Below are 14,055 nucleotides of genomic sequence, written 5' to 3' on the forward strand. Positions count from 1 at the left end.
TACGCGCACAGAGATCGTAGGACATCCTATCCAGTTTTGAATGCACAAACGTATGTACATACCAGAATAGTATATAGACTTATTTATTCTATTTACCTGAGACTCAAGCGTAACAATAATAAACCACAAAATCAATGGTCCGGGACTATCCTCAGGAGGTTGGCGTAAATACTAAATGGCCGCCCAAGTCCAGATCTTAACCTCTTCAGGTCTGACTTTTCAAAATATTTTGAAGACGGAAAATTAGTCCTTCTCCGTAGACTAATGGTTATAGTCTCGGCTCCCTAACCGAGAGATCACGGGTTCAAATCCCGGGGAGGTCCAATCATGTACTTTGTACTTTGAAAATTGAAAAAAACAGGGCACTTCGAAGCCGGCATAGCTGACGTGAGGCTTAAATGAGATTAAAAAAAAGGCGGAAAACATATACCGGTAACATAGACACAAGTGCTTATATTACACAAAACATTGACTTTATTCAAACAATGTACCGAACAAAGAGTTTCATAACAGCTGGTTTACAAACCCAGTAATAATAACAACAGCTTTTAAACAATAAAATTATGTTAAAATACTTCTTAATTATATAAACATATAAAACAGCACTAATGTGAAATGCACTATTATTAACATAAATAATATTTGTTATTCCTTAATCCCGTGAGTAACAAAACATAGCGTGATTCTCCAATAACACCAATGCAGGGAAGCACTCGGTTGTTCGGTTCCCACTTGTGTCTTGTAAAGAAAATAGATCGAGCAATGAAAGAGGGGGTGGCGGTAGGCGTGGTCGAGCTCCTGCTCTCCCCCCCCCTTTATGCGCAAGAAATCTTCGCCCAGGTCGCTTTCAAATTAGCTCATATAACATAGCATGCTTGTAAGCTTTAACCTTAAAAATTTGAGAACCCAGGATCGGCAACCACATTGTTTGTTTTTTTATGTTATTATTAATGTTATTAGGCTTATTTACGAGTCTTTATTTCGATATAGGTTGATAACTTTTGAGTTTTTATTAGGGAAGTTAAGAAATTTGTTCTCATTTGTTTTTACCAATAAATAAATCTTTTAAACACTAATTATTTAATTGTACAGTATTTTGGTACTTTAGTATTATCCGGAGGCAACTGTTTGGATGAGTTTTTCTTACAATTACCTAAAAACTACATTATTAGAAAAAAAGACTTAATTTGACTTGATGATTTTACTATCGGTTCTTGTTGTCTACCTCCCAAAAGGAAACGATGTCGCCGAAAAAGACCACTCTATCCCTATCTTCTGTTTGTTGTTACGCGATATAAGTACATACAGTATGGTTAGATTAGGTTAACATAAATATGTCACTAGTAGTACCAAATTTATAGATAACCTTTATGAGCTCTCAGGTGATTCTTTTTTCGCCAAAAGTGCGGCGTTGTGCCGAAAGTCGCCACCAAAGCCCGGACTGATGGCCAGGGGCATTTCCAATCGGTACTTTCCCGACCTCAGATTACATCCCAGATCGTCCAACCTTTCAGATTACGTTGGACATGCGATTTTCACAGTAAATCGAATAAACTTTGTTATTTCTAATAATTTGGGTTTTTAGATCTTTGATAAAAAAAACCTCTTCCAACAATAGTGGCCTCCGAATAATACCGAAGTACTTACAATTTTAAGACTAGTATCGGTACTGACCAGCGTTCATTTTACTAACCCGAAAATGGATGACATCCTTGATACATCTGAATGTTAATATCATTCAGTTTATGAACTAATAATGTGTTTAATCAATTTTGTGTATTTTAAATATAATATACAATACAGTATATTACAGCAAAAATAATTTTAATTTTCCGTCTATTTGGCATTTTGTACATATAGTGTATATCTGATAGCACCAGTAATAGATTGATCATCCTTTTTTTAATGAATGATTGTTTGTTGTTACGGTTAGTACAATCATGATATGCTATAAAATGTATTTTTGTTGACTTGTTCCACTAATTCATGTCTGGTCTGGTGTACTTTTTTACAATTAGTATTGGCCAATGTTTTATTTTACCAACCTGGAAATGGATGACATCTTCGACACATCCTTTCACACGTGTGAAAGTTCATTCAGTTTTAAGAACTGTTTTATCAATTGTCTGTTTAAATTGACAATCCTTGTGTTAAACAATATATTACCAAGAAATAACTTTCTTTTTCTTCTATCTGGCATTTTGTACAGTATAGTGTACATCTGATAACACTAGTGATAAGAATAATAATTCTTTTTTAATGAACGATTGTTTATCATTAAAGATATTACAACCATTTATGCTATACAATGTGTTGTCCGCTTAAAATTAATTCAGGTCTGGATTGAGTAAAAAAAACCCTATTATACTGAAGTGTACAGTGGGTCTGAGGAAGTTAATCTGATATTGGGAATAACGTGTTGGATACTTTGAAAAAAAAATATCAGAACTGGTAAATCCCACGAAACATTGGCTAGCCTAAAAACAGAATATTATTGAAGAGTCAACAAGGAGATATTCAATATTGTATAATGAAAATGAGTAGGCTCAAGGTTGTAATAAGAACAAGAGGGGGAAATATAAGATGCTAATAAAAGACAAGAATCTGTATAAAAAGAACAATCAAAATCGAGTTCCTGCTTGTCCATAGAGAAATTTGTGCCATGTAATAAATTATCAGTTATCTATCACTTCTCAGCTGATGTGAGATTGTTGAATTGAGTTTCGAATGATCAATGATATATCCTAACCTAAGTTGTGTTCATGTTCAAGTTGTTGGCAATAAGCGACCGCCAGTGGCATTTTATTCATCTTTACATTTGAACAGTTCATTATTTTCGAGTAATCTCTTCTATTAATCTTTAATGTTTATGACACAGTAATGCTTGATAGGTTCCGATACACTCACAGTGTTGTGAAACATTTTCCCACTGTAATCTCAAAACTAAAACCTAGTGTGTTTTCAGAGTCAAACACCAAATTAATTTCTAATTCTGGTTTAGCTGCTATTTCCATTAATTCTAGTGTTAACTCACAAACCATGGTGAAATATTTAAATCAGGAAGAAGCCATTAATGTGGACTTGGAGTTGTTCAATGAGTACAAATTTAGTGTTGATCAACTAATGGAGCTAGCTGGTTTGAGTTGTGCTACTGCTATATTCCATTGTTACAAGTCTAAACCACGAAAGAATGTGTTAATTTGTTGTGGACCGGGAAATAATGGGGGAGACGGACTTGTTTGTGCAAGACACTTGAAATTGTTTGGCTTCAATCCTGCTGTTTATTATCCAAAACGTACAGATAAGGAACTATACCACAATCTAACATATCAATGTACTAATATGAATATTACTTTCCTGGACGTACTTCCAAATGAAAAAGATATAAACTCCAATTATGATGTAGTTGTCGACGCTGTGTTTGGATTTAGTTTTCGGCCACCTGTTCGACCAGAATTTGAAAAGCTTCTGGATACTCTTAACAAAATTTCTATAAGTCTTTGCAGTATCGATATTCCTAGTGGGTGGCATGTAGAAACAGGACCGCCAGCTAATGGACTTAAACCTGAGCTCTTGATATCTCTCACTGCCCCTAAGAAGTGTGCAGAATTCTTCCAAGGAAAGTATCACTATTTGGGGGGGCGATTTGTGCCTCCTAAACTTGGTGAGAAGTATGACTTGCGACTTCCGGAATATCCAGGAACTGAATGTGTTGTAGAATTAAAGCGATAGGTCTCAAATGATCAATTATTATAAAATATTTGTGTAAAAAAGTGTAACATAAGCTTTTAGCCTTTTGAAACATAATGTTTATATGAGAATTTATGTAACATTGACCTAGCCTTTGTCTGTATACATCAATAATATGTATGGTTAGGCTAACAAATTTTTTAACATGGAGTTTCTATTTTAAAATACAACTTGTTTTTTCAAATTAAAAAAGCGTAATGTTTTCTGTGCCTTGATTAGCCTATGTTAGTCAGAGAAATTTATTTTTTACAATTTTCAAAGCTTTAGCCAGAATTAGAGCTATAAGTACATTTTGCTACAATTAGCATGGAATGTTATATTTAAAAAAATAAAATGTAAACTTATATTAACTAATAAACTTAGATAATAGTCTACTATAGATCATAATTCATCAAGGCATTGATGACAACTAGCCTACTATAATATTGTATACTGAGTACATTAATAAGAAAAACAAAAACTAAGCTTTTAAAACAAGCCAGGTATAATTAAAATAGAAAAAATATGTTAGGCTAATTATGAATTAACTTTACTTGGAAGTACAAAAATGAATTAATGAACACATTCGCTGTAATATGAGACATGTACCGACTTTAGGACAGCCGGATAATTAGTACTGAGCGTACACCACTGTCAATGTGTTCAAGTTATGATATATCTGTAGCTATATTATACATTATTAACATGTTGGCTTTGATGCAGAGGCTTAATAGTATGTTTACAATGTCACTCAGTATATACTAGCAGTGAAAATGATGACAACTTCACTATAACACGAGTCCTGTACAGACTTCAGAACAGCCGGGTAATTAATAATGTAAGCCTGTCGCAGTCATTGTGTTAAACTGTTATATTACATCACAAAAAACATGCATGACAAGTAAGAAAAATTAGGGCTACAGTATAATAAGCAGCCACCACGACTATCAAACTATCAATTAGAAATAGCCAAACTAATACAAAACCAATCTTGTTTTTTACTGTTTTTCATCAAATTTACTGGTAAACTTAACTGTTTTAATGTATTATAACAATATTGTTTAGACAATTCAAACCATGTAAAATCATGTGTGGTATTTAAGTAATGACCGCAACGAGTAGGGTACGATAAGCGGACCCAGTTTTTTATATCAAAGAATGTAACCATCGATACCTAATATTCGCATCTCAAATCCTAGACTATCAATCGATATAAAAGTATCTATAGTCCTCAAAAACAATCGAATGTTTTAAATTAAAATATGAATTTAATATTTACAGTGGTCAAACAAATTATTATAACCAAAATTAGGAAAACTGAAGACGACCATATTTGCTACTCTCACAGTTACAGTTGTTTCTTTCCCAAAAATTTCACATTGGGTTTTCGGTGCGAATACATGTTGAAGCCACTAAAAACATATCTTATTTCAAAGCAATTTCGTGTAGTTTTCTAAAATTGACTGCTATATTTAATAATCAAATGTTAATTATGTAAAATTGAAATATTACCTTACGTGTATTATTTGAAAGTGTTTACAGCTGTTGATGTAGATTATTTAAGTTAATTATTCAAAATAATTAATCAGTATCGATTGATTATATAGACGGTTATGATTAAGTAATATCGTTTGCCAATTTCGATGTAAAAAACCGGGTCCACTTATCGTACCCTACCCACCGCAACTACAATAGCAGTGACCTTTGTTATTTGTGTCACAAGCTGTCAGATACGGATCTGTTAAAATAATAAGAAGTTTTACAAGTTGATTTTTGTATACACATAAGTTACATACTTTTTAAGTCATCATCAATTTAAACTTTTTTTTTATATAAAAAAATTGCAGAACTACCACAATATGAAATACCTATAACATGATTCGGTAGTTAAGAATAAATCAGAAATATCAATAACTTAATTGTCGTGGTGGCCGCTTATTATACTGCAGCCGAAATAAGGCACTAAGTGAAATTAACATGTTGAAGCTCAGCCAAATATAGGGTTATCCAAATATCTTTTTGAGAATGGTATTTATTTAACCTTATAAGATTGCTAAACACAGTCAATTTCATGAATAAAATGTATTTACGTAAAAAGTTATGATGCCATGGTGCTTCATGGGTAGCCTACTGTTGTCAAAGGGTTATCACATACTAACTCTGGTTTGCTGAAAAATTGAGTAGGCCTACACAAATTCCAGAGCATTGCGACTCAGTTTTTAAATAATTAGTACTACACCCAAAATTTTTGGGAATATCTGGTTTTTTTAAATATAATAGTTTTACTACATGAGTAGTAAAAAAATTTATAAATCACCATGTAGGTACTGATGTAAAATTCCCAGAAATTTAAAGCAAGGAAATAATGCCTGGCAATTTTCACAATTCATATATTCCCAGTAATTTATGACTAATTAGCAAGATGTCTAAAGTGAACTGTGAATAATTCGGCCACATCAGTAATTACATGCCGAAATCAGATTATAATATATTTAAAAATAAAATTATAGTTAAATACAATTCCTGGAAATTTGTAATTTTAAAAGCGTAATTGCTCAAACTAATAGGTCAGTGTGGATATCGCGTGATAAAAAAACACTCTTTTATGTTTAAAAAATATTATTATTGATTGAACATAAAAATTCCCTCTTTTGCCTTTTAAGAAAAATATTTCCCCATTACGTGTATTGTAATTAAGTTACTCTTAAGAGCGTGGTTTATGATCAACGTAATTGGGTTTATTTTTATTTTGACACTCTAATTATTTGACCACTCCTACTTTTTATTTAAATGATAAATAAAATATTTAGATATAGGTTTAGGTTTTTGTATCATAAGCACATTTTTTGTTTTAAAGATCACAGAATTATGCAAATATCATACTAAGCTTTAATTCCCCTATTGTGTATTAAAATTATTGTACTAAATATTATGGCAATATTAGCAATAATTCGCCTAACAATTACAAATTGTAAAGCTGAAAAAATATAAAGAAACAGTAATTTATAAAAATATGTAGTTTTTTAATATTTTGGACCTAGAATGTTTTAAACATGAATTCCAAGGAGAAATTTCTTAAAAAAAAAATGCTTGGTTTAGTGTTTGAGTTTTTAGTAACGGTTTAGGATAAGAAATCCGTTTAGTTCTATAATTCCCAGGATATTCTGCATTATTGCATGGAATGATAATTTTCGGATTAAAATGAATTAACTTACTTATGTAACCTCGTTTAAAGGTTCATTAACTGTTAGTAAAGAGTTAAATCATTCAAAATCTAAAATTGTTATAGATTCCTAATTATTTGGAATCTTCTGGAGCCAAAGAAATACTCGGGGCAATATTCCCATTTCATAAGTTTCCTCCCACCGAGAATCTTCTAGGCCCATACCACTACATGTAGGGATTTTAAACTCTTATTTAATTGATGTCAAGGAAGTCAATATATAAATTTGAATAAATTTACATCAAGTAAGTTAACAAAAAACAAAGTTTTCTATAAAATAATATAAAAAAAGAAACATAGTATTTTGAGTAATACAAAGTTTTTCAAATCTACGTTTATTAGTCACAAATCAAAGATTAACGCATGTAAGCAAATCGGTCCCCAGTAGATTTCTTGAACTGTGAAGAAAGATACCAGATATAATGACAACAATTACTCAGGCTCTGCCCCATTGGCCTCTAAAATAATTATTGAAGAAGTCCTGAAGAATATCCTTCAATTATTGAAGAAGTCTCCATAAAACTTCATTGGTTAATGAACAATCTAAATTTTAGTCATGTGTTAAAAGTGAACATTGCATCACTATTGTGGTTTTTTATATCTGTTTTGCATTGAAAGGGTGTAAGTACCTGTCATTAAACATTTGTAAAATAATGGATCTTAGTAAATTTACATCAAGTAAGTTAACAACAAACAAAGTTTTCTATAAAATAATAGAAAAAAAAGAAATATAGTATTTTGAGTAATACAAAGTTTTTCAAATCTACGTTTATTAATCACAAATCAAAGATTAACGCATGTAAACAAATCGGTCCCCAGTAGATTTCTTGAACTGTGAAGAAAATAAGATAGCTTTACGAAATTCATTTTAAAGCTTCAGTGCCAGATACATTGTAAAGATACCAGATATAATGACAACAATTACTCAGGCTCTGCCCCACTGGCCTCTAAAATAATTATTGAAGAAGTCCTGAAGAATATCCTTCAATTATTGAAGAAGTCTCCATAAAACTTCATTGGTTAATGAACAATCTAAATTTTAGTCATGTGTTAAAAGTGAACTTTGCATCACTATAGTGGTTTTTTATATATGTTTTGCATTGAAAGGGTCTAAGTACCTGTCAATAAACATTTGTAAAATAATGGATTTTCAACAGACGGTTTAGATTAAATAAACATGCAACTGACAATAATGTTACTATCTTACTTCAATTTATCTGTACACAATTCTATAGAAATTTGTACACAATCAGTATTTTGAGATTAGATGTTGTTGCTCCAACCTGCTCTCTAAAAGCATTTTCATTGTTTTAATTGTTCATTGAAGGAATCGTTAAATTATTTATTTACATTATCATCAAAAATTACTTGTCCAACTATAAGATTATTTCTTACAGCTTTTAATTAATAGATAGTCTTGTAAATGAAAAGAAAGTTAAGCTTTAAAATGTTAATATATTTAAAATGCATCTTAATTTATAATTATTTACAGGAGATATGAAATTTCCGTAACAAAAACCATATTTCATTTCATTATAAGTTGATTGCTTTAAAAAACAATTTATACAGGAAATTAAATTAATTATATAGGAGATTCTTTCCATGCTAATTGTATTTTAATTCATATAACACTGCTTCACATTCTAACGAGATGCCTCAAAATGTTGAAAGTATCTTATGACATACTCGTATTAAGTAAATAAACAGAATCTGCAGAAATCATAGCACATTGGCGTTAGGCCTGAACAGAAATGTAACTAAGGTTATTCCATCCATTATTGAGACTGAAATGGACTGGATCATCTGTGTTGATGCAGAAAATTGTACGTTCCAAGTGGTCTTGGTTATTGCTTTGCTTCAACCTGACCTTGTGGCTTACTCTCAAATACACAGTTTGGTTGTTATTGTTGAGCTAACTGCTTCTTAGGAGACAAATATCCTGATACATTCCCTGTTCAAGCTTTTTTATGGAGTAACTATCGTCCCATTTCATTTTTAAGTGTATCCTCTAAGGTGCTGGAGAGAATCGTCAAAGAGCAGCTTGTAAATTACCTTCAACACAACAATATTTTAGCGGAGTGTCAATATGGGTTTAGGGCTGATGAAAACATTTCAAACGTTCTCTTTGATGTAAACAAAGGAATTTATCATACTTTTATCAGATGGTATGAGGCCCTTTATAATTTTTCTTGACCTAAAGAAAGCATTTGATAGTGTAGATAGAAATAAATTAATTTTAAAATAATCAGCTATAGGTGTAACGGGTAATGCTCTTGCATGGTTTAAGAGCTACATTGCGACAGACAGTTTGTGTCTGCCTGCGGTCTGAATGGTGATGAGCTTCCTGTGGATTATGGTGCAGTTCAATTTATTTTATTGTATCTTGACGCAATACTGTACTCTATGTACATGTAAATAAAGATGACTTGACTTTGACGTACGCTGGGTCCTATATTATTTTTTATATATATTAACAACATTTCAAAACTGCAGATTCATGGTAAACTATTTCTTTTTGCTGACGATACGCTAATTATTATCAAAGGTAAATCTTGGCAGGATGTTCAAAATAAATCTTTAATTGACCATATGACAATTTAAAAATGGATGGAATAAAATGTTTTATCACTTAACGTTTCAAAAACTAAATTTATGCCCCTTTCTCTTACATCAAATTCAGATTACAACTAATACGATTTAATTATTCATAATTGTAATAATCACTATAACAATGCCTGTGCCTGTAATAAAATCGAGAAAGTGCCGTCATAAAAATAGTTGGGTGTGTTGTTTGATTCTGAAATGAAATGGATGGAGCACATTAATTTTTTTTTAATAAAGCAAGAAAATATATATTTGCTTTTAGGCAGTTAAATGGCATTTTGAGTTTTGATGAAACTAAAATCGTTTATTTTGCTTATGTGCAATCCCTTTTTTCTTATGGCATTCTAGCTTGAGGGGTGCTTTTCCTTTACATATTAAACGTTTAGCTATAGTTCAGAAATCTATTCTATAAAAGCCGGCTTTGCGAAGTGTAAAAGATATCTCTCTGAATTATTGTTTCAAGAAACAGGAATTCTGCCGTTAAAAAAATTTTATTAGTCTTATTTATTCATACTTACAAACATTTCGGCTCAATTTGTCCTATAATCCCACATTTTCATAACACAAGATATGCAATTATAGTCAGAATTAACACTATTCACCAACACAAATCATTTGCGACAGCAAACAGTTTTTATCTAGCGCACATTTTATATGTTGATTATTCTAATAGTTTTAGAAATTTCAAGCTGTTCTATTCTTCCTCTTTTGAGGTTTTTAATAAAAATGTCAAGGAGTTTTTGATTCTTATAAGCCGTGAGGGGCCCAGTCACTTATCTCTGTTGACTACAGACGGACATAGACTAACTGACAACTGATTGATGGGATTGTCCTCTCTCCTCTCCTCTCCAAACTAAGGATATAAATATCTGTTTACAATTTTTTTTCACTCAATATTTTTATTTGTTTTTTTTCTCTACAATATTGCTAATTTTCAGAATTCTTAAGTCATATCCATAAGTTATTCTGCTTCAGATAACTTCTTTCAATTAAAACATTTATAAAATTAATTTACACGCTGCTCAAGATAAAATTCTAATCCTAACAATTTCAACTCGAGTCTACGCACAGGCTATTAAATGAAACAAGGAATTTAGGATTTAAAGTTCAGATCAAATTTGTATCATCAAAATTAGATTTAACTTACCATAGCCTATGCCGAATGTCATGTTCCTCTTTATTTCACTGTAGCATAGAGATAAGGCTGTGGCTCTTTAACTGAGAGGTCACAAGTTCGATCCCTGGGGAGGTCATAAAATTGTATAAATGGGTTTCCCTTAAAAATGTTTAGCATAGTTAAAATGCCACTGTAATGTGATTTAGGACAGGGGGAGAGTAGCATTATGCGTCTGCCACATTCAATGTGTTAAAGTACGGAACATCTCTAACTATATTTTATGTATTTAACACCTGCACTGAGAAACGAGTCATGTACTGATTATAGGGCAGCAGGGGTAGTAGCAGTGTGCCTCTGCCGCATTCAATGTGTTAAACTACAACACATCTCCAGCTTTATTATATGTTGTTACCTTGACTGCTACATGAGTCATACACTGATTTTACGATAGTGGGGATAGTAGTAGCAATGTGCATCCATCGTAGTGAATGTGTTAACCTTTTATGTCAGGTCTCCAGTCCAGGACCTTTCTCTCTTTTTCAATTATCAGCCTTCTATCATGAAAGAGCAATTCCATCATTCCAGAGCTTGTTATCTTTTTCTACTAATGTTTGTAAGAGAAAACCGCCAAAACGCATTTGCAAACCTTTATTGACCTCCTTGTGAATCGAATCCGTGACCTCTCATTAAGAGAGCTGCATCTTTATGTTACGGTTTAACCTTACATGAAGATCATGTCCAATTTTGTGCTTTGTATCTGCCTCTGAACGTAAAATAAAATAATTTATAACTTGGTCATAGAAATAAATTACCGATAAGACAAAAAATGTTTCCATCTCTCTGAGTGGTAGGCTCCATTACCACTCAACCATTAGTTATGGAGTTAAACTTATTTAAGAAATTTAACATAACATTCCAGGAGGCTCACAAGAATTGATAGTACTTGAATTACAGTAAAGTGCAGACAAACTGAAAGACACATGGAGAATTTGATCACCCCCGAGTGATAGCAAGCAAGTCTATAGCACAATCCATTCTCAAGATACCTTTGGATAGTTAGGCTTTGTTAGTTAATGCTCAGCTAAATCACATGGCAGAACATGCACCATTATCAAACTCTATGTTACCTATATAGACATCATGTTCCATGCAAAATTTTAAGTCCACAGCACAATTCGTTTTCGATATACGAGATCGTGCAAACAAAGAAGAAATCTTATCAGCTCCTTGAGTGATAGGTTTCGCTGACGTTCAGCAAACTAAATTAAGTTAACCGTAACTAACAAATACTGTAAAACATAACTTTCCTGAAGTCTCACAAAAATGTATAGTATATGAATCAAAATCAGTATTTTTCTTCAATACAAGCTTGAGTGACCACAATTTGAGCCTTTTTAGTATTTGTTTATGTACTAGACTCACAGCTCGCTTTGAGGACAGTATGTGAATCAAGATCAGTATCTTCCTTTGTTACAAGCTTGAGTGGCCACAATTTGAGCCTTTTTAGTATTTTTTATGTACTATACTCACAGTTTGCTTTGAGGACAGTATCTGAATCAAGATCAGTATCTTCCTTTGTTACAAGCTTGAGTGGCCACATTTTGAGTCTTTTTAGTATTTGTTTATGTACTAGACTCACAGCTCGCTTTGAGGACAGTATCTGAATTAAGATCAGTATCTTCCTCTGTTACATCTTGAGTGGCCACAATTTAAGTCTTCTGAATTAAGATCAGTATCTTCCTCTGTTACATCTTGAGTGGCCACAATTTAAGTCTTTTTAGTATTTGTCTGGGTACTAGAATCACAGCTCGCTTTGAGGACAGTATCTGAATCAAGATCAGTATCTTCCTTTGTTACAAGCTTGAGTGGCTACAATTTGAGCCTTTTTAGTATTTTTTTTATGTACTAGACTCACAGTCTGCTTTGAGGACAGTATCTGAATCAAGATCAGTATCTTCCTTTGTTACAAGCTTGAGTGGCCACAATTTGAGCCTTTTTAGTATTTGTTTAGGTACTAGACTCACAGCTCGCTTTGAGGTCTTCTTTACTTGCTTTTTCCCTTCAAAACAATAAATATTTATTTTAAACTAAATATTACATATCTTGCCTGCAATCAAAAATCTGTGAATTATTGCAGTTTTGGAATTAAGCTTCCATTCATAATTTCAGTACTCAGTGATAATGCAATGAATCAGGGGCTGCTGATCAACCAATAAATGGAGAGGTTTTAATTGGCTGTAGAAAATTTCAGTTCTAGGGTAGTACTCTGTTTGGAAAACTATGGATAGTTCGAACTTCTTGAAATAAGGTTAATAAAATAACATAATTGTTGGATTAATAATTACTTAAAATATTTTAAATTAATTTACTAAGAACCTAGAGCAATTACAAAAGTTCAAAACGCTGTTATGCAACAAAACTTTGTGATAATTAGTACTTTTGGCGTGTTTTCTCTGCCATGTAAGATAATGCCAAACTTTGAAAATAAAATAGTTTTTATGAGAGCTATTTATTAATAGGTGTAATAAAAGTACCTTGGCTATTTGAATTTTTTAGGATTGTTGTGCTTGGAATATCCTAAATTCAACTTGTTTTTAATAATTAGAATTGTGCTAAAAAGTGACAACTATAACATATTTTTAGAAAGAGTACTTTCCTTAAACCTTGGATAAAAATTTGGATTTGTAAACATTTTTAATGAGGTTACTATAAAAAAAAAGAAAAAAAATAACTGATACCATAGAATTATCTTGACTACCTTTACATTAAAACTTTTTCAAAAATTTAACACCACCCTTGAAGTGCCATTTTGTGCGTTACAAATTATTGTCATGAATTCTTTGTGATCTAAATATGGGGGTTTTGTGAAAACAAAGTAGGTAGGTTTCTTGGTTCAGCCGCTATACATCATAGATTGGTGGTCTGCTTCTCTATGTATTAATACTCTAGTTATAAAAAAGTATATTTTGAAGAATCAATAACATTCTTTTATTGCTTAAATATCTCCATATACCTGATCATTTATGAAAATAGTTTTCTTGGTTATCTTTGGGACTCCCCATTGAACCAGCAGTCGAAGGTTGTGGCCTGTAGTATACACACGCAAATAATCCTGATGACCTAGTAACCTGTGTTTTATATTTGTCAACATAATTATTCTTGGCAAGAATTGTTCTGGAACTAATTTTAATCTTCAATTTCATGCAATATGTAGGTTAAATAAATAATTGCAAAAAGAATTAGGGCAAAATATAATTGAAATGAACACACCTACAATATAATGCAATAGGACTGCCCCTCTTCAAGAAAAAATCCAACTTCTTAAAAACTTTTAATTGTATAGTTTTACAATAAACTGTCATTAATAAAATTTATTCTCACA

The 14,055-nt window shown here is 31.8% G+C and overlaps 1 protein-coding gene across 1 annotated transcript; it reads left to right on the forward strand.

Moving 5' to 3' along the window:
• Positions 1–2,524: 2,524 nt before the first annotated feature.
• LOC124367801 (NAD(P)H-hydrate epimerase-like) lies at positions 2,525–4,310 on the forward strand. Its single transcript, XM_046824923.1, has one exon. It carries the CDS (start codon positions 2,881–2,883, stop codon positions 3,730–3,732), a length of 852 nt encoding a protein of 283 aa, XP_046680879.1. The 5' UTR covers positions 2,525–2,880; the 3' UTR covers positions 3,733–4,310.
• Positions 4,311–14,055: the final 9,745 nt, after the last annotated feature.

The sequence above is a fragment of the Homalodisca vitripennis genome, chromosome 8, assembly GCF_021130785.1.
Source record: "Homalodisca vitripennis isolate AUS2020 chromosome 8, UT_GWSS_2.1, whole genome shotgun sequence".
Lineage (NCBI taxonomy): Eukaryota > Metazoa > Arthropoda > Insecta > Hemiptera > Cicadellidae > Homalodisca > Homalodisca vitripennis.